Source organism: Dromaius novaehollandiae, chromosome Z, assembly GCF_036370855.1.
Source record: "Dromaius novaehollandiae isolate bDroNov1 chromosome Z, bDroNov1.hap1, whole genome shotgun sequence".
NCBI classification, from domain to species: Eukaryota; Metazoa; Chordata; class Aves; order Casuariiformes; family Dromaiidae; genus Dromaius; species Dromaius novaehollandiae.
Window position 1 is genome coordinate 12,393,428 of NC_088132.1, and position 21,073 is coordinate 12,414,500.

The window sequence follows — 21,073 nt, forward strand, 5'->3', positions numbered from 1 at the left end:
GTTTTGGTCAGCAGTAAGATGCTGGTGGGAGTAGAGTTGAAATATCAGTTTCCCCTAAGTTGGTCATTTTTTCTCTCCTGTGCTGAATGTTAATATTGGAGAAAATAATTGCCAGTGGCTGACTTTGTTTTTACTGTTTCTTCTGTTTTTGGCTTAGTGTCCTCTGTGGTCTATTCTTCCAGTGATATTCTTGAAAGAAACAAGGGAACTTAGATAGTTTGTTACTAAATCTTCTGTATGGATCTTTCTCCAGTCTTGCCCTGTTGCTTTCCAAAACTAATGCCCCAGTTTCCTGTGTCAAGTTCAACAGCTTAAACCAGTAGAGGAGGAAAATGTGCTAATTGGCAAACCTGTGAGTTTTGAATGACAGCTATGGCTTATTAAAGAGGATGACTGTGACACTTGTTTGAAATGCCTCTCCTCTTGTCCTGTTACCAGATTGCTTCCAGGGACTCAAGCCGTTTGTCTTGTAGGCATCCCAGGTCCTTCAGATCTGAGTAGAAGTCTGGCTTTGTCTCTGTCTTGGGACACGAGGTTAACTCTGGGATTACAGGTCCCCTTACTGACAAAGGGAGCCTGTAGTTCAGTTGCCCTTTGCTTTTGTCTGGTATTGGCTCATTAAATTCTCTATTTGAACACAACTGTTAACAAACTCCTCCAGGCAAACCAGAAACTAGTACTCAGGAAGAGAGGTGTTTATCAGTAGAAGCAAACAGATACAGATGAAATTTCAGAGTATGGCTTTGATTTTACTTTTTGCATGAGAAGATACAGATCACTTGAAAATTTGCTAAATGCAATACCTGGCCTTTGTGTAGGAGTTAGATAATTCTTTAGTGTTATGGACCTGTGTATGAAATAAAGAAACTGAGGCCTTCCTTCAGTTTAAGTCAGCCTTCTCCAGTGTATGTATTGCTGTGCACACTAAGTCTTTAACCCTAGTTTTCCTTTTCTTGACTCTGTTTTCTGGATAAGACAGGCCTCCATCAAAGAAGCAAACCCCCTAACATTTTCTGATGTTGATAACTATATACATATAGCAAGCCCACTAACGTTTTCTGATGTTCGAAACTATATACGTTGGAGTCTTTCCTATAAATGCTTCTTAATCTTCTCTGTTTTGACTGTCATGCTGGAAACTGCTTACTCTCAACCTCTTTGCTTTCCTTTCAGACAAAAGGAGGAAATACCTTTTTCCTAGTCTGAGCAAACATATTGTCTGAAAGTGATTCACCTTGAGTAACTAGTTGCATTTTGCTGAAGTAGCTATTTTTGTTGCTTAGGCAGAGAAGTGACTCAGCTGTAAGAATATGTGTAGACAGGGGACTACACTGATGCAGCTTTCAAATACTTAATTACATACCTTAACCAGAAGTTGTTATGTACACTTTGAAAAGTATAATTTCTGTGTAATGGCTTTAATACTATATCCAGGCAGAATTCATGTTTCTAATGGTGAAGATGAAATCAAAATTATATGCTTGTATTAGCAAATCTAAATTTATTGCTGTTGATTTGATAGTCCTTGAGTCTCCTGGAATTTTGGGGCTCTATACAAAGCTTAAGTACGTGTAACTTAATGTGTAGTTTTGTAGTGCTTTATATGCAAAGAGTGCATAGGTCAAATTAGTTGAAGGTTATGTTTCAGATTTTTAGCCTTAATTTTTAGTATGTCAGTTTGCAGAAAATCACATTTGTAACAAAATGTGACGTCTGTCTTTATCAGTTTTTTCTGAATCTGAATGGTGAGAAAACGTTATGCTTGTTACACTTGTCAGATGTCTTTTGACAACTGTTTTAGTTTTGTCTGAAAAAAGGCACTTTTATAAAACACAAGATTATTTTCGAAATCTAGTGTTTCATTCTATAAAGGTTTAGATTTTCTTTCTAGATTTCACTTCATATTCAGATAGTGTGAATGTTTAGGTGTCTAAATAAATACTTGAAACTTTAAACATAATAAAAGGCATTATAGATTTAGATTGTCTTTTGAATATTTTTGTTATGCTTGATGTTGAGGCCACAGAGTCAAACATAAATGTTCTTAACAGAACATAATCAATGTATTGACTATAGAAAGTATCAGTATAGAAGCTTTGTGTGTTGTCTGAATTCTCTTGTCCTCTTTTAGCCCAAAGCAGCTGTACCGACACAGTCACCAGCAGCAACTCAACAGTCAAATACTACAACCACTGCTGTCTCTACAACTGCAGCTCCCACACCAGTCCCAGCACCAACAGCTGCTGCTGCCCCTGTGCCAGCTCTTGTCCCTACCACTCCAGTACCAGCTGCAGCTGCTTGTGATTCTGCACCTGTAAGTACTCCTAAAGAAGAGAAGCCAGTGGAAAAAACACCTGAAGCACCAGCTGCTGTTAGCCCATCATCAACTGACAGGTATGCATGAGCTTCCCAGAATGGATTCTCTGTCAATTTCTGTTGCTTCTGGTTTGGGTTTTAAGTTGAATTTTTTGCTATAGTGTTAGTCCAATCATTTTTTCTGTTCTACACAGCTTTTCTTCCCTCCTAACTGTAATTTCAGTCTCTGGCTCAAGTATAACATTACTGAGGGTAATACGCTCACCTCTCACCCTGCACCGTTTTCTGTGGGAAGCGTGGTTTTGGGACTAAACCTATAGAGTGGGGAGTTAAGTAATACAAGACTTGATACATTCTATTCAGGCATCACAGATATTGTGACCCACATTTTCTTTTAAACTGAGAATATTCACCTGTATGGTGAACTCATATTTGTGAAGCTCTTCCAGGCTTTAAATAGGTGTGTCCTCTCCCCTTTGTAGATCTCTGATAGTGTTTTGAATTACACTGGTTAGATATCAATTATGCTAAGAAGTTCTTTGCTACAGTAAGAGTCTCTTAGTTTCTGGAAAGAAATTCATTAAAAAATTTTTTGTCATAAAATGAAAAGACCTATAGTGTGCACCCTATTGATGAATTTTTACAGAATCAGCTTTTTATCAAAATGTAGGATATGATATTGCTCTTAATCATATAATAACTTAAAGCTATAAGATTATTCATTATGAACAATTCCCTGGTCCATCTGTAAACAGCTGTGAGAGTTGGGATAGCTTTTAACCTTGGTTCTCAATCAAGAAAATCAAGTGCAAGTTTGAGGTTGCATCCCTGGTTGTACTTTGCCTTTTGTTGCTTGAAGTTGCTTAAATATTGCATGGGATAAAAAATTTTGTTGGCTATAATGGAATGGCCTGCAAAGTGCTGCATAGCATCAGATCTTCATGTTTTAAACACCGGGTTGTAATTATTTGTGTTATTTATGTGAATGCTGTTGCACAAGACGTTAATTTTTGAAGTGGTCGTATGTAAATACCATGAAATGTTGATTTGATATGGGGATGAGGAAACAAAGGTTGCAATTGCTTGCAAAGCTTGCAGTTACCTTAAAATGTCAGCACTGATTTCTTGCACTAAATAACCTTAATTATTGATTTAATTTCGCTATTCTGTGAAATTGACATCTTTTTTTTCAATCTAGTAAAACAGGGAATACAAATGAAGCTTCAGGTAGCAATGGAATAACTTCCTTTTCTTTGTTACTGAGTGTTTTTTTTCCTGTTCAGTTTGTCCAGTAAGTTCAAAGACTAGATTAAATCTTTGATTCAGAAACAGTGTTCTCCAGGTTTTCTATGCACAGACTGCAGTGCAGGAAAAGGAGTCTCGATGTGAATATTTAATTCTCACAGAAAGCAAAGGAGTAATCTGGCAAATATGTTGTAGTTATCACCTGCCTGGATTTTAGTGAGTACTGCTTGTTTTTGATTTGCTTGAGAAATTAAGTAATTACCCCTTTAGGGGCAGATGAAGGTTTGTCTGGCCTTGACCAGGCAAGCTGGTGTCCCATTTCACCTTTGCTCTTTTTCAGCTGTGGTAAATCTTAGCAGTGATAAATACTAGCAAAGCATTCTTGCTGGAACAGATATTTTTTTTCTCACAGGAAAAATACTTCTCTGCAAATATCTTGTCGGATTATTATTATGTTTTTTTCAATAGCCTCTTCAACAAGTTGATTCCGATTAATCTGGTGATCTTTCATTTGCCGTTGTTAGAGTTGGCAGCTCTGGTAGCCCAATAATTGTGAGGCTGCTGCAGCTCCATGAGTCCAGGTCCATTTAGTACTGAGGCTGAACATGCGTTCCCAATAGGTGCGCATGTGTGCACACATGCACACTGTGTGCATGCACGTATACATGGCTAGCCACACAGATCAACATGGAGAGAAACCTCAGCGCTCATGCAAATACAAGTGGCACCAGCGATCTCATCTGCTTCCCCTCTTTGGCTGATGAGGGCATAAGCCCGCTAGTGGAAAATTGGTATACATATAGAATAAGGGTCTCACTAGTATTCAACCTTAGGCAGTCTATTCCGGTAGCTGCCCTCTGTATCTTCTGGTGTCCCCAGTTGACGGCACCTGGGCAAGGAAACAAACAAGGCCTGTAGCCTTGCTCTGGTTGCTGATACTCAGCCACCCCTTGCACACAGTCACAAACACATGCTGTGGATCTGTCCAGGAACTGGCCTGAGACTCTGTCTACCATGTAGCTGGCCCCTGGATCCCCTGGTCTCCTGGTTATATCTTGCAGGGAGAGGGACACGCACACACACTGGTCTTGACCTGTTGCCTTGCTAGCAGCCAACTACCCAACCTTACAGTCTCTCCAGCAGCTGACTTGGATCTCCTGGTCTCTCTGCTGGTCAACTCTTGGAGCCCCTGGTCTCTCAAGTAGTTGGCCCTGACTTAAAGCCAGTCCGATACAAGTGTGTTAGACCCCTCAACAGCTCGGTTAGCTTGATGTTTGTTAGTGATTATGCAAACACCAACATGCACATCCGCATTTATTATATGCCCTCTGGTCTCTTCAGTAGCTGGCATACTGGGTACATGGGCCCTGTAACTCAGGGCCCCTTCTCCAGTTGTTGGCACTCAGACCTCCACACAATCCAATTTCTGTAGTTGCTGACTCCGCAGACGCCCAGCTCCTATGACTCATGATCCCCTCTGTAGTTGCTGGCACTTAGACCTGAATACACACAGATGAGAGAGCCCTGTCACCCAGGAATATATTTAGAAATGAATTTTTAATAAGGCAGGACTGACTGTGATGATGAGGCCCAGGGCATGCCCAGACAAACATACTGACTGGCCACCAATTTACACATGGCCGGTCCCTTCTATCCTGTTTTCACCTCCATTTTCCATGCTTTTCATCCCTAGTCCATATTGATCCCCTTCTTTGCCTGCCTTTGGTTGTTCCCCTAGACATCCCATAATAAATGTCTCACAGTCCCCAAAGGCTTTTCCTGGCATCTAGTGATGAGTCCCATAGCCCTGAAGGCGGTAACTCCCCAGTCTGTAGGGCAACTAGGGAGCCTCTGCCATTGACCTGTCAGGATGGGGAGGGAGGTGTCACCCCTGACCCATGGGGCTGATCCGCATCCTGTGACAGGCCTGGGAGAAGCTGGGGCAGGGGCTCTGCTGGCTCTGATTAGGTTATTGGGGTTCCTCTGCCTGCTGTTGTGCCTCTGTGCTCCTTTGTGTTTATGGATATGAGCCTTTATTCCCTTAACCTTATGGCTATGATAATTTGAAAGGGATAATTTGAAAGGCATACTTTAGTAGTTTACCTTACTGGGAAAGTACAATGCTGAGATTTTAAAAAGTGCTTGGCCATGACCTCCTTAGGTCCTCACTGAGATTAGCCTGAGTTGCACCATTGATTTTGGTGAAGCAGTGCTGTGTGCTTTTCAAAATCTACCTTGTTCTCCCACCCTTTAAAGCGTTCCAGCAAGCAGATGGCAGTCCCTGAACAGATGGGCAGTGGCCAAAATCTGGGGTGGGGATGTTGGCCTTTAAGCACTAAAAATGATAGTGTTGTAAGTTTGTAAAATTTGGTCTTGTTATAAGTCCAAGAGAGACAGCTGTTTAGAAAGGGTGCTGATTCTTCAAAAACAAAAGGTGCCACTTACAGAGTTACAGCTGCTGCTTCTGTTTTGAAAAACAGGAAGTTTTCCAAAGTTTTGTAATTACCATTGCACTTGTCTTCATCTTACAGTACAACAGGTGATACATCTCGATCAAATCTTTTTGAGGATGCTATAAGTGCACTTGGTAAGTGGAGTGTTTTTTTTAATGTAGACATTATTTTGGTGCAGCAGGAACAAATGAGAGATTCGCAGATGTTGACGTTCTCTTCTGTGTCTGTCATTTTTAAAGTTATAATCAAAGTACTCTTCTCTGAGAACAGAACTCAATATCATAGAATCAGTATCAGGAGCTTCTTTATGGAAGAGTAGTTCACTTCATATATTTTTATTCCAAAAAAAGAAAATTCTTATCCTTCCTGTTTTTTTTTTTCTCCTGTTTGCTTTGATATCTCTTCTAATTATTCAGCTTAAAGTGGCTTGGATAGAAGACTGGCCATAAATATGTGTAAGTTTTTTTTCTTTTACCTTTGCTTCCCAGTGAGCAGGTCTGATAAAATGACTGGCTTTATTACTCACTTGTTAGAGCTTTGACAGTACTGTCAAAGTATATCCTGGATACTTTTAGATTGGATTTAGATTAACTCACCATGTCTGCAGCTATCTGGGTTGAGGAGTGAGTGCCTCCAAACACTTACAGTCAATTCACTTTTGTTCTGACAGTTTAAATGTCTTTGCTTCTCAGTGGAACAAATGGGGTAAAAACAATAGGAGTTTCTACCCCTCAGTTACACTGATACAGGTACTTACAGAATTACTTGACAAACTCACAAACTCCTGTCACTAGAATTAACTACTTAAAGCTTTTCGGAGGGGATTTTTCAGAGTGTAGCAAATAGAGGCACCGAAATTAGGAGGGAGTTTTTTTTTTTTATTTTACCTTTCCCATCTCTGTAAACATTAAGCTTCATCTTAGTTTAAATAATTAAACCAGATAAAGAATTACTTCTTACATTTTTGTATAGTGTGTGTGCACGCATTGGAGGCAGGTGTTGTGACTAAGCAGCTCAAAGTCACTTGGGAGAAGTACTGCTTGCCTTGTATTGGCAGTAGCGACCAGGTTTAGTTCATCTAATTGCAGTTTAAGGATATATGTTATGACATGCTGTTAAAGGTTGAAGAAGTGCTTGAGCTAAGGTAGCTGATAAGTAGCGTAGGAGACAACCATTCAAGTATTGTGTTACATTTCCTAAGTGATTGCTGGTGCCAAAGGTGCTACAGGCTTCATTAATGACTCATTATACCTTAGTGCCTGAGATGTGCTCATCACAAATACTCACTTTAACAATAATGACCAACCAGTTTAAATGCGCTGGTGGTCTTGGCTTAATATTTACCTTCAGAATTGAATTTTTTTTAACGTAGTAGAAGAGAATCAGCTTATTTATCCATTTGATGTGAAGGTTCTTTGATTGACTTCTGTTGTAGTAAGCCCAAATGTTTCTTAACAGTTGAGAAATTTCAGGTGTTGAGTGTAATTTTCTGGATAAACGTCCTGCAGGGGTTATGAGTGTAATTTTCTGGATAAATGCCCTGCAGGGGTTATAAGCCAAAGATTTTTTTAAAGGCAGTAGGCATGAGCTCTTTGGTCCTCCTTTAGGGGGAAGGAGTTTACTCACACAAATTCATGTAGCTTGTTTTTTGCCCTCTAAGTAGGATTCCAGGCATGTTCTTCATGTTCTTGGTCTGGTCTCTGAGTTATATTGTCTGAAGAGACTTGACTTCACTTTAAAAACATCAATTGGTTTCTAATTAATTGCTCTTATTTTCATTCAATTAAGCTGGCTGAAGATCAGTCTTAGTATATGTTACATAAAGATACTCATGTTTTGAAGTTTCTATGTAGCCATCTCTTTCCCTGGAAGAGCCTATGTTTTTTTTAGGGCTTGGGGCAGGAATTACTGTGGGGAATGTGAGGAACTGGATTTGAAAATTAGTCAAGCTTTAAAATATTTTTTGAAAGAAAAAGCAGGATCAGGTCAGTAGTGACCTCACAAACTTACTTAGTAGCAGTACACAGAGATGGGCCTGAGTGTGTCACATCATAACTGGTGTATAATTTCTGAATTGTTTATTCTTGAGCTTGCTTTAGCACTATTTGTGTAAGTAGATTGTGTATGGACTACATGTGCCTACGTTTACAGTACCTGTGTTTCCTTCTTTGGCTTTTACTTGTGCTTAATGTAGAGTAAGGTGTAGGTTGACCTTCCTTGCTTTCAAATTTTCTTTTTCTGTAACTTACTTCATAGTGTTCTGGTCTCTGCATAGACCATGTTGGTAGACCACTACAGAATTGTTAACAAATAGCTAGTCAAATCAAAAGGCATTCCTTTTGCTGTTTAGCTCAATTAGTTGTTAGCAATAGCAAGGATTAACTAGTGATGGGTGAGAAAGACCATAAGCAATAAGTTTATCAAAATCACTCTATTGGGACAATAGTGTTTTGGCTGTTTTGCTCCTTCAAAAAGGTATCCAGGCATATGTATCGTTAAAGCACAAGTTTGTGGGATTTTTTTTTATTTCTTTGGAAGAGTGAAGGTTGATGTGATTAACCTTCCAGTTGTGTGTATACAGACTTGTACGTATCATTCCTTAAACTCAGGTCAGAGCTATTATTTTGTAGTGTAAATAATAAATACTCTGATAAGTGGTGTCAGTTCATTTCTCATTTATGGAAAATGCACAAATATCTTTGGGTTAGGGCTATTTTGCTGTGTTTGAGTATATTGCCATCAGTTATACAGCCGCTGATTAATTGGAAGCAGTCTTAAAAAAACAAGAAATTAACTTCAAGCAGTGTGACTGTATTAATATTCATTTGAGTTAAATTCCTTCCCCCTAAGTGCATAAAACATTTTTAATATTAAAGATGAACACAGATATTCTTTGGTTCTTTTAATTGTGACATATTTGTCTTAAAAGAGTAGATCTATTAGTATTCGTTTCCTCTCTTTTTCTGTAATCTGTTATTTTTAATGATAACTCTAAATTATTTAACTTGCCTGCTGATCACTTGCTAGTGTTAAGATGTCAACAATACGTTCCCCCTGAGATGGGACATATGCAAGTATGGGCCAGTTTTAGCCCATTTGTGCCGTAAGGGGATGGGGAACTCAATATGAAGGTTATCTAGTCAAAATACATAGATTGAGATAGTCTGTTCTCTCTGATCCTCGCTGAGATCTAAAGTGACTTTCTAGATATAATTTCAAGTCTTCTCCCTGACTTGAATTGATCCATAGGAAGTCGATTAAATGACTTTGATTCTTGTCACCAGCATATAGCAATACACGATTGTAACTTGGCCTTCACTATTTGTCGTCTTTCTAACCATAGGGTAGTGTTAAGATTTTACTTCATAAACCATAATTGTTAACAGCAGTTTGACAGGTAGATTTCTGCCCTAGAGAGCCTTACAACCTTATACGGCAGGAGACTTTTTTAATTAAGTAAGGAATTGAATATTAGCTTTGAGGATGCCTTTGACCTTAGAGGAAAGCATAGGGAGGAAGAATTACTTCAATTATGAATACAGAGGTGTCACGAATACTGTTTTTTTCAGTAGAAGGCTGCATTGTATTCTGTCCCCTGGACCTTACCATTCCAATTAAATGCGTAATGAAACCTCCTGAATATGTTTTAAGTTAATGAAATGGAACCACTGCAAGTTTAATATGAGCTCTTCTTCTTTACTCTCCAATGAATGATTCAAATTTAGGGTAGAAATTATATTTTTTCATTGAAACCTTTTTGTGCTCTTTTTTGTTTTGCTCCCTTAAAATGGTGGTCGTGTTCCTTCTAGTCACAGGTCAGTCTTATGAGAATATGGTTACTGAGATCATGTCAATGGGATATGAACGAGAGCAAGTAATTGCAGCGCTGAGAGCCAGCTTCAACAATCCTGACAGAGCAGTGGAATACCTTTTAATGGTGAGCAGCTTATTTCATTTACACTGTCCCCTTTCATTTCTTTTTTTGCTCGTGTTAAAGAGAAATTCTGACTTTGATTTGCTTGTTTTGATTATTATCCGATCAGCAAGAGTAACGTTCACAAGGGAATAGCAGCTCTAAGCAGAGCATCTGGAAGGCTGAGATACAGAATTTTGAGGATCATGTCTTACAGGAAATACTGAAGTCATCTTTAGCTATATCTGTTGCTTCTTCGCTTTTACTTTATGTTGATTTATGTGATTATATGTGTAAAGAATGCCCTGTTTCAGTGATAAACTGTAACTGCCGATGTGTAGCTCAAGGAATGATTCTGTTTGTGGTGATGTCTTAGTGACAACAGTAGTTGCATTTTTTTATCAGTATCTAACTTCACAAGGGAATTTTTAGAGTTCTTGTTCTTTGTTCTTACTAATCATACACTGTGTTCTTACTAATACATTTTCCAAACAGAAAGATTTGAGGTTTTTTTATGGTATGCTTAATTTAACTAGTATTTTAATAATCTTCTGGACAAGAAACAAGTTCTCATTAGGTAATTGTAGTTTTAAAGCTGAAATAAGTTTCATTGGCTTGAAAGGAAATGAAGAATAGTTTCAGCCTGGTGGGAATCTTGTGAGTTGTTTTGGGGTTTATTGATTTTGTTGTTGAATTATATCTCATTGCATACCATAGTCTGCTAAGTAAATTGTAACCATAGGAGAATGGATCTGGGAGCTCAGATGTATAGAATTTGTTGTTTAATCATTATTTCCAGTGTGTTTAGTTTTGGCTACACTCAAGTTCACTGTAGCATACCATTTTTTTCCCTGACCTTTTTTTTGCAAATCTGCACTTGAATAAAATCTTGAGGCCAGTTACCTTGATCGAGTCCTTGCAGAATATATGCAGACTGAATTTCTGATAGATTGGGAGACTGTGACCTTGGTCTCCAGTTATAAAACTTCCTTTTTGCTAATGAAGGCTCTCTTCAGTAGTTATAACTGAAAGTTACTTTTGTGTTTGTTGCGTACATTGATGGTCCTAAGACTTTCTAACTTGCATTTTTTGAACAGATAACAAATGCCAGTAAGTGGGATGTAAAAAATTCAATTCTCATCTTCTATTAAGCCACCCAAAGGTGATAAATATTTATTGCCCAAAAGAAAGCAGTAGCTACAATCTGGCTGCCATTGGTCTGGAAATCTCAAACATTTATATGTGTTTCATGCCTTAAAAATGTTGGATTTACTGTGCGCTTACTGCATGTGTCATAAATCTGGTACCTCCTGGAAGTGCTGGGTTGGTTATGTGTATGTCAGTCTTTTGTACAGTGCTTGTACAGGCAGTTTGGTATTTCCCTGCCCTCAGTTATTTTTTTTTATAGGAAGTCCCAAATAGAAATAGAGCAGCCGTACAATGGAGTTCAACACATGGTGTGTCTGCCAAACCGTTAAGTCTAGCTATTCTGTGCAAACCCTTTTTTCTTCTTCAGTAGATCCTTCTGTTACATAAGCTTGTTCCTTTCTCTGTTTCGTATCATCTGTTATTGAGTGAGTTTTCTTCTTTTTATCTCCTCCTGTTGGAAAAAAAGGTGGTGGGAAGGTCTCTTTGAGACCCTATTAGCCAACACAGACTTTTATTTTCCATCTAGGAAAATTCTGTTGCTGCAAGTGATCTATTAACTTTTCTTGATCTTCTGGAATCTAAGCATACTCTTTAGCATCCTGCTGCATCAAAAAAGCCTTTAGTAGTTAATACTGACCAATTGATGACACAATTCTTTGGCCTCTTGCTTTATCAACCACCAAAATCACCTGAGTGCACCGAAGTATTATCTTTTTAGATAATCTACAGAGTAGTATTAGCATGTTGAGCACTGTAAGTGTATACCAGTCTCCTGGTTTTAAGAATCACTACTCAAAAAGTGTCTGTAAACTGCTGCACAGGCATGGAAAAGAGAAAATATCTGCGTAAATCATAGTAGTTCTTTAGATTAGCTCTGGACAACCACTTGTTACCCAGGGTTCAGATGGCAAGCTCTTTGATTTTTCTCAGCTCCTTGGCTGAGGATCTAGAAATTTTATAATCCTATACACTTGAGCTGTGTTCGTGGAAGATCTGGATTTCAAAAGATGCTGTTTCTTTCTGTGCTGTAGACTCACATTTGGGAGGCCTTTAGCTTCAAATCTGTGTTTGACCCAGGGATTTCCTAATCCTTAATTAGGAAGAAGCTTTGGCTTTCCCCCAACCACTAAACCTTTGGTTGCAGCCTCTTAGTTTGGAAACCTGTACCTTCTGTGTGTAGAGCCTGGTGTGATTGTTGCCTGCCCCCACAGTGAACAGTGTCACCTAAAATCTGCTCCAGTGCTTAGTTAAGCTGTAAACAGATTGTTTAACTCACTGCAAGACAGAAATGCCCTTCCCACTGTGCAGGCAATGTTTACACCCAAATAAACATTTTATTGATGTTGTACTTCATTCAGTTGTGTACCTGTATGAACTAAGTGTGCAGAGATCATTAGTCTCATCTGATTACCATAATACATAGCCTTGGTTACTTGGAGAGTGATACTCCAAGCTTAGCTTTAAGAATTAATTTGACAAATCATCCCTAAATCAGTTTCGTTAGATTAGTTACCCTAGTGCTTCCATTCAAGAGGAAACTTAATGTTTAACGAACGTTTGCTGTCTGGTCTGGACATATATTGCGAGGACAACATGTGCCCCTGTGAATAGATAAAGTCAACCAGTAACTTTGTAATATTAACCAGAGTTCATACATTGTACTTACATACCACCAAATACCTGATTTGATGGAAAAATGTGTTTAAACAGTGTTCTGTAATGCAGTAGTAAGAGAGTTACCACAAGGTTACATCATTAATGGAATTTCCTTCCCCTCTGTGGAAGGAGGAAAGCATAGCAAGCTGGTCAAGCCAGATGGTAATGGTAATAAAGGGAGAGATGGGGAAAATTTGCATGAGTGGCTTAAATATGGACTTGATGTTGTAGGTGCTTTATACCTTGGTGTGCTTCTGAACTCAGATAAGACCAAGTCATGCCTGGAGCATTATGCAGTTCTCCCTTTTTAGATATAGCCTTTATATTCACTGTGTTTTTGTCATTTTTTGCAGTTGTCCTCAGCAGCTACAGTGATGAATGTATCATGTGAAGAACATGTTGTAGCAGAACTTTTAATCTGCATTACCTGCCAGTATATTCTGTGCTAGATTTACCAACCCCCTTCGTGTCTGGTTACACTGAAATTCTCTGATTAATTCCACCTGTTTGTTATGCTTAGTATTACCAAACTGTAGGGCGTCTTTTTGCTTTGAGACAGGTGAAATGTGTTCTGTTGTACCAGTGCTGCTGTCTTCCCAGACTGATCTAGACTGAATATTCTGGAAGGTGCAGAAAAACTGAATTTTCAGTGTACCTTAGAAACAAAATGTTGGGGAGTAGAGAATCTTGTATGGTCTTGCTGCTTCAGGGCTGTGTTTTACGCTGTTTAACATCCTCCAGTTACTACTGTGTGTGTGTGTCAGAAGCCTGCCTATGTGTGTGGAGCCTGCCTATTTTGGGTTCCTTTCTGGCAGTTCCTCTCCTCTCCTGTCCCACCAGCATGTGGTCACTTAGGAATCTGTCTTTGTGAGAGATCCTCCTATGCAAAGCTGAAAAAGATTGCTCTCAAAGTGTGCACAGAGGTGGTTTCCAGGCTTTGGGGAGGATGGTGGAATGGGCAAGTTTGGCATAGGGAGTACAGTGTTCAGTGACAGCTGGGAAAGTATGGTTAGGGTAGAAAGTTCAAAGGGTTTCCCGTGTAAGATGAAGGCAATATGTTATGGTCTGTCTGGACTGTATAAATCACATTCTAATTTACCGTAATATACATATATATGTATGTATACACACACACATACACACACATATATTTTTCTTAGGTTCATCCCTCTGAACAGTTATTTTTTAAAGTTCACATACAGAAAATGAAACAAAATGCAAGTTAACTATTTTTTAATTGTTAGAATTCTATTTGATTATATACTGGTCTTTTTACCCTCAAAATACAGTAAATGATGATCATACCACTATTAGCTGGAGAAAGGAGATCCAAACAACTGTCCTCTTCTCTCTCTTAATTTCCTGCCAGCTAAATTATGTGTTCTTTAATCAACTGTATGGCATCTATAACCTTGCTGTAAGCATTGTATGCTGCGATTCTGTGCTGTAATGTAACTTTATTTGCATAATAGCATAACATAAAGTTATAATTTTATAGTTAAATGTTTTCACAACATCATACATATTAGTACAGGATTCAAAGCAAGTTTTTATTTATGAAGTAAAATGCATTTTAATATGAACAAACATGCATGACAAGGTTTATTACCTTACTACATGGCTGTACAAGCCATATATTTTTCTGTGTCAAAAAAAGCCCTCTCTCCTCAGTATTCTTTTCCAGCGGTAAATGCCTGTCTGTCACTAGCACTGCATTGACTTTATGTTTGCAGTGAGAGCATTAATGTTCTCTTTTCATTCTGTGAACTAAATAATACGTGCAATAAAACAAATACTTTTTAGCATTCTGTAGGTAATAATGTGATCTATGGCTTTAGGGTATACCTGGAGATAATCAGGCTGTGGCTGAACCTCCTCAAGTAGCAAGCACGGGTGCCTCTCAGTCTTCAGCAGCAGCAGCAGCAACTGTACCTACAACTACTAGTTCTTCAGGAGGTAAGAAAGATTACATTTGAGAGAATCTGATAGACATATGCACCCAAGCATTCTGTGTTGCAGTGAGTGTAAGTGAACGGGTAAAAGTGAATTGGGTAAGAGCCCTAACATGGAAGTTCTGTAAGTGTGGTCCCGCTTGGAAGAAATGACTTGTATGTGGATATATCTGTAATAAGGCATCAGATTTTTAATACAGCTATGATCTCGTGCCATTCCTTTGATTCAGTGTTTTGGTTTTAAATGCAAAACCACAAATGTGGATGGAGTTGTTTTCTGTCACTTAAATCTGTCTTCCTACTGTTGTGGCTGACTGTGCTCTGCTGACTGTGGCTATACTAATGCGTTTACCTCTGGGGGAAGTTGGAGTGGTGAGAGGGAAATGTGCAATAGGCGATCAGGCATAGTGCCTCTGAGACCCATCCATCAGCTAGCACCCCTCATTCATCAGTGTACCACATGACGGGAGTGGTTAGTGCCTGCTGAAGAGAATGCTGTCTAAGAAAAAATACATACATGAAAGGAGTGTAATCAAGTCTTACTTAATTTGTGGCAGAGAGAATTTCCAAGATTTAAGCCTTGTTAGGAGCCAGAATGTTAAACGTTCAGGCAGGAGTGACAGGCAGTCGTGGCATCATCCATAAGTAGAGAATGGAGGGAATGGTTTATTTCAGAGCACTTTTGACTGTGCCAAGTTGAAGGCAATAGCTAATAGCATAGGAAAAGTGGGAGGCCAAGACTCACTTGAGAAAGATGGAATTGACCTAATTAGAAGATATGCCTCTGTTTTAGGCACAGAAACAGAAGCTGATAAGTGTGTCTGGATGAGATTACTCAAAGATGAGATATAAAGAGAAAAGTACAGGAGATGTAGGAGAAAGGCCTGTGGGATCTTCAGAGAAAGCGGGGTGAGAAGAATGTACATTATTTAACTTTTGTTAGAAAAGATGCTAAGTTAAAGCTATGGAATAAATCAGAGTGAAAATACAAGTTCTGTTCTCCTCCAAGGTGGCAGGCATTGTCCACTTTCATATGTGAGACCAGTTAAGCTGTCAAATCTACTCCTTCCCAGTCAGTCAGAGAGGAAGATGCTAAGATACCAACTATTTGGAAAAATTGACTTGCTTTGAAAGGAATCTTCCAATTTAGGTTAAGTAGGAATGTAAAGTTTTATTCAGGTTAGATTATATACCTTTTTATATTCTAACTTAAACCTGGAAATGCCATGTTTCTATTTACAGTTATGATGTAGAACTGTATTTTACAAAAGTCTTGGTAACTTGCTTTTTAAAACTATTTCTGTCTTTGATTTTCAGGACATCCTCTTGAATTTTTACGAAATCAGCCTCAGTTCCAGCAGATGAGACAAATTATTCAACAAAATCCTTCTCTGTTGCCAGCGTTGCTACAACAGATAGGACGGGAAAACCCTCAACTACTGCAGGTGAATTTTAAAGGAGTACAAAATAATGTTACTAAGTTTTTCTTTAAGTGCTTTCTACACATTCTTTTGACTGCTTAATTCACTGAAAATCATGTTAGCTGCCTGTTGGCAGAACTAAACATGCTTTATTTCAGCATGTTGCTTCCTTTTATTCTCCCATATACCACAGCAAATAAGCCAGCATCAAGAGCATTTTATTCAGATGTTGAATGAGCCAGTTCAAGAATCTAGTCAAGGTGTAAGTGGTGGTGATGGCAGCACTGGAGGAGTAGCAGAAGCTGGAAGTGGTCACATGAACTACATTCAAGTAACACCTCAGGAAAAAGAAGCTATAGAAAGGGTGAGCCTTTCTGCTTTGATAAGTTTGGCTGTTGCTGTAGGATGTTGACTCTGCTTGGTGCATGCTTAAGATATGCCTTAACTTGAACTTCATATTTAGTAGTCTATGACTCATTTTTGATATTTCAGAGCTGCTGTACTCTGTGTTTCGAATCACATCTGTTGCTGCATAGTGATTGAGTCTAACCTCTCCTGAATCTGTCTTATTTAGAAAATGCAGAGACTTTTAAGTGATCAGAGATCATTTGTAATAATTGAGGATTTGAATGAGTTTCACTGAGGAAACAGACCTTTGGGGAGTAACTCTTCCTGCAAAAGCCTCAGATAGTAGTGTTCAAGATAGTGGTAGCTGTGATAGGTTGCCAGGTTCAAAGGCATGTGCATGAACACTGTTGCAAAGTACTTGGATGGTAAGAGCTCTCATAGTTAAGTAGATTAGTTGAAGTCACTACTTAACCCAGTTGCTTGGCTACCTGTAAGAATTAGTTAACTTTAGCTTTCTAAAAATACAGGTAAAATTTCAGTATAAAAATCAACTTTTGGGGGTATACTGCATGCATGAATATTGTTTGTTTGTAACACTAAGTCTGGATTTACATAGATGGCACTACCTCTGAGATTTTATTTATTTAAGATCCAATTACAAAGACTTATGATGCCATACTATAGTAATGTTTTTTTGTATATCAAAGACACTTTTTTTTTTTTAACTGGCAAAGCACAGGGTAACGTAAGGATTACCCAAAAAGCTCTTTAATCTAGCCTTTAGTTTTCTACATCTGAAGCAAATTGATAGTTAGTAGAACTAGTCTTTTTGCCCATGTACTTCTTTACAGATTATCCTCTCTCAAGTCTGCTGCATTTCCCTTTAAAACCATTTTTATGCAGTACAGCATTATCACTAAAGCCTGCTCCAATACATACAGAGAGAGATACATGCTTCTTCCCATTTCCATGAAAGACACACCTGAAAACTTAGTACTACAACTGACGCATTCATTCTGTTTGTAAGCATGATACTAAATCTAAGAATGGATGATAAGATATAATAGATCCTAGTTTCTCACAGAGATTTGATCTGCCCTGTATGTAGAATGCCTTGCAAGTGCTGTGAGGATTTTGAAAAAATCTCCAAAAGAAGATTCTATTTACTTGCCTTTCTACAAACAAATCTTTGTTTTAGCCAATGTCTAAATGCAGGCTAATCCCATTTCATTTGGCACAGTAACAAGCCTTTCTCCAGTAGTCTCATTCCCCAGTGTTATTGCATCCAAGATGTTAGTCCCCAGACTTTCTGAAAACCAAACGGCTCTCTACTTATTTCTCATGGCTGCAATTTTTAATCAGATTTTTTTAAAACCAAAGCCTTGCTGGGACAATTGAAAGTACGGCTTAATGTGGCACGTTGGACTACTTACCAGTGGTCTGCAGCTCACAGATTGCAAGCTTCTGCTCCAGGCATTTTTTGTTAAGTCCCGTGCTTTGTATAATTACTAGATTAAAATGTGCCTTGTTTTAGATAATTTTTTTTCTGCCGCAGTGCAGTGTGTAGTTACTTCCTAATGTTACTGTGACCCAGGCCTGTTTTAATAACTTACTGTGGCAGTGAAAGGAAAGTGATGTGATGTTCAGTGGATCATTAGACTCCTTCAAGTCACTTTGTCAAGTGAGAACTTAATTTTGCTGCTGAAGAAACAGGCTGCGTATTTTTTGTTTGCTAAAGACTATATGGAGCTAAGAAGCAATGTTTATTTCAATAAATCAAAAATGGCCTAAGTGGCATCTGAAGATACTAAACATACAAAGAAGCTTACTGTACAAACTGTGGTTTCTAAATATGTTTCTCTTCTTCAGTTAAAGGCATTAGGATTTCCTGAAGGACTTGTGATACAAGCATATTTTGCTTGTGAGAAGAATGAAAACTTGGCTGCCAACTTTCTTCTACAACAGAACTTTGATGAAGATTGAACGGAGAGACTTTTTTTATCTCACACCTCACACCAGTGCATTACACTAACTTTGTTCACTGGATTGTCTGGGATATTTGGGCTCATATCCATAATGCTTGGTGTATGGTATATGGGAGGGTGGGGGGAAGAGAGATGAAAATATAGGAAACAAAGCAAAGAAAAATACAAGTATATCTGCTTTAAATTGGCAGATGCAGCAAATCACACAGTGTAAAATAATATGCAACCAAAAATCAGCTTCTGCAGGTATTTAGTTCCTTCTATAAACTGTAGGCTATTTTTTTTCCCTAGGTTTTCACTCTTACCGTACTAGTTCCAGAAATGTAGTGTAATGCCCTGCTTCATGTTCCTTTTTCCTTAACATTGGTATTGAAGATTGCCTTTGCTACCTAGAATCTACAATCTGTATTTCATGGCAACACTGGATAGTGGCTTTGAGAAATCTAAAATATCTGAGCAAATGTAAACATGAATGCCAAAATATGGGTAGTTATTTTGCTATTTCAGATGTATTAAATTAGTACAAGGCCATTGTTTTGTTCAGCAATTAAAAAATGAATCCCTTTGACTGGAAACCCATTTTAGTTAAGTGTCTTGATCATTAGTTGAGAACCCTCATCCCTTTCTAAAATGATCTGAGAAGCTGTATACGTACAGGTAGACTATTTCTCCTGTTTACATTTCTTATTTTTGGGAAAAATGATAGGTATCTAATTACTGTTTACTTCAATGTTATGTTGCAGTAAAGGTTTGAAAAGCAATGATTGCATGCTTGGTCTTGTTATACTTGCTCTTGTGAACAGAGTATTTTTCTTCTGTCAGCGGAGAAAATGTAAGCTTTGTTTTTATCCATCCCACTAATACTTTATTTATGATCAACTCAAATTTTGCTTTCCTACCTTTTTTGGTAAGGGCTGGTCCAACAAATGCAGCTGTTAGCATCTTAGAACCAAGTGTCCAATATTTGTAATACTTTTAACTTTATTTTTATTCCTATCTTTGGGAATGGATGACCACTCTGAAGCTCTTGGCATTCTATTGCTCTTGAATAGGTTGTAATGATCAAGGCATTTCTGTTCAGTAAGGCCATTTTAGGATTTATTTACTTTGTGAGAACGAGAAGTTCAAAAATTGAGATATTAAGCAAACAGGTTATTGTAGCCCAAAAGATTACACACACATACTTTTATTTTTAAAAAATAAGGTCTAATTACAGAGTTTTGAATCTTATTTCTTGATACCTATTTGTCATTGTCTTGTTTAGTGAGCAGGAAATTCAACATTCTTAATATTCACTGACTTTTAGAGACAACCTTGCTAGTCAATGCAGTGCTAGTGACAAAAACAAATTCCAGTTTCTCCTAAGGATATTTTGTGCAGCATTTCCTGAACATACTTTGGGGATATCATGCGTTTTTTACTGTTGTGTTCCAGTTAGCTGATTACAAGTTTTTCTCTACGGTAACTAAGACAATATTGGCATCATTAGTGGTACAACGCTGAACTGTTGTACTGCTAATAACACTAATGACATGAGTGGTGCAACTAAAGAATGATCTTCTGCTTGGGATATGTAGAATTGGATTTAACTGCTGCTTATGCTCCAAGTACAAATCATGTATCTGAGAAAAGAGAAGGAGAAAAAGGTGGAAAACTTGTATTCATATTTTGTTTCTTCATTGGTTGGCCTTAGTCTGTTAAATAATTATTTGCATAAAATAATGGAACATAATAAAGCCTTTCACTGCTTCTCTGTAGCCTTAACAATCTATGATGTTTTTCAGGTGGTGTGTATTTTGATCATTCATATTTCTATTCTTTAACATTTCTATTTTAATTATTCATATTTTTATTTTTTAACATTTCATAGGTGCATAATGTCTATCAGTACAAGCTGTGACACTGCTAAATACGAAATAACTCTTTCATAATGCTTTCATTTTACAGAAGTTAACATTAATATCTAAGTCTGCCAGTACATTTCAGCTAAACAGGAGTATCAGTATATTTATGGTACTGCAAGAGATTGGTTTTATAATGTACAGTTATGCAGACAAAAAGGGACTAATAATTATCTGTAGAGGGAGTAGCTGCCAGGTACTTGAAAAATGCTAATTTTATACAAGGACTTCCAAAATGTACTTTACTGCATAGTTAATATGAAACTAAAACAAAAGCTTTGGGACTGTGGGAGTCTTTAGTACCAGTCATATTGTTTGCTATCAGAAATAACTATTCCTTCCTCAGGAAGATGGGGAATAAAGTAAGAATGGCTATGAGTATTTCTAATCTGCTGCCTTCGGTTTTCATCCTGAAGCATTTATTCATTATAAATGCATTTGAATTAAACATTGGTCATCTTGCTCCTCAGGAAAGAGCAAGCAGCTATGGTCATTTGTAGCTTTGTATATTGGGTGCCAGAGGAGTTATAGTTGCCCTGGTTGAAGCCGTAGTGGTTATGATGTTCCTGCTTTTCATCAATGGAATCATGTTTGTATGCTATTGGTGGTCTGCCTTCTGATGAAGAGCAAGATACCCAATATATATGCTAGCAAAAACAGTATCTGCTCAGTAGAGGGATATTTGCTAGGGAGAACCACATCTCTCTCTATAGTTGGAGCCAAAAAGGAAGAAT

General features: G+C 38.0%; 1 protein-coding gene across 1 annotated transcript in view; it reads left to right on the forward strand.

Annotated features, from left to right (window-relative positions):
* Positions 1–20,195, forward strand: part of RAD23B (RAD23 homolog B, nucleotide excision repair protein) — a 35,435-nt gene extending 15,240 nt beyond the window's left edge. The window contains exons 4-10 of the mRNA XM_064501968.1: positions 2,132–2,394; positions 6,093–6,148; positions 9,824–9,951; positions 14,571–14,688; positions 16,002–16,129; positions 16,299–16,469; positions 18,323–20,195. Coding sequence (XP_064358038.1) covers positions 2,132–2,394; positions 6,093–6,148; positions 9,824–9,951; positions 14,571–14,688; positions 16,002–16,129; positions 16,299–16,469; positions 18,323–18,436 — 978 coding nt within the window. The 3' untranslated portion in view covers positions 18,437–20,195. The remainder of the gene's footprint in view (positions 1–2,131; positions 2,395–6,092; positions 6,149–9,823; positions 9,952–14,570; positions 14,689–16,001; positions 16,130–16,298; positions 16,470–18,322) is intronic.
* The last annotated feature ends 878 nt before the right edge of the window (positions 20,196–21,073 follow it).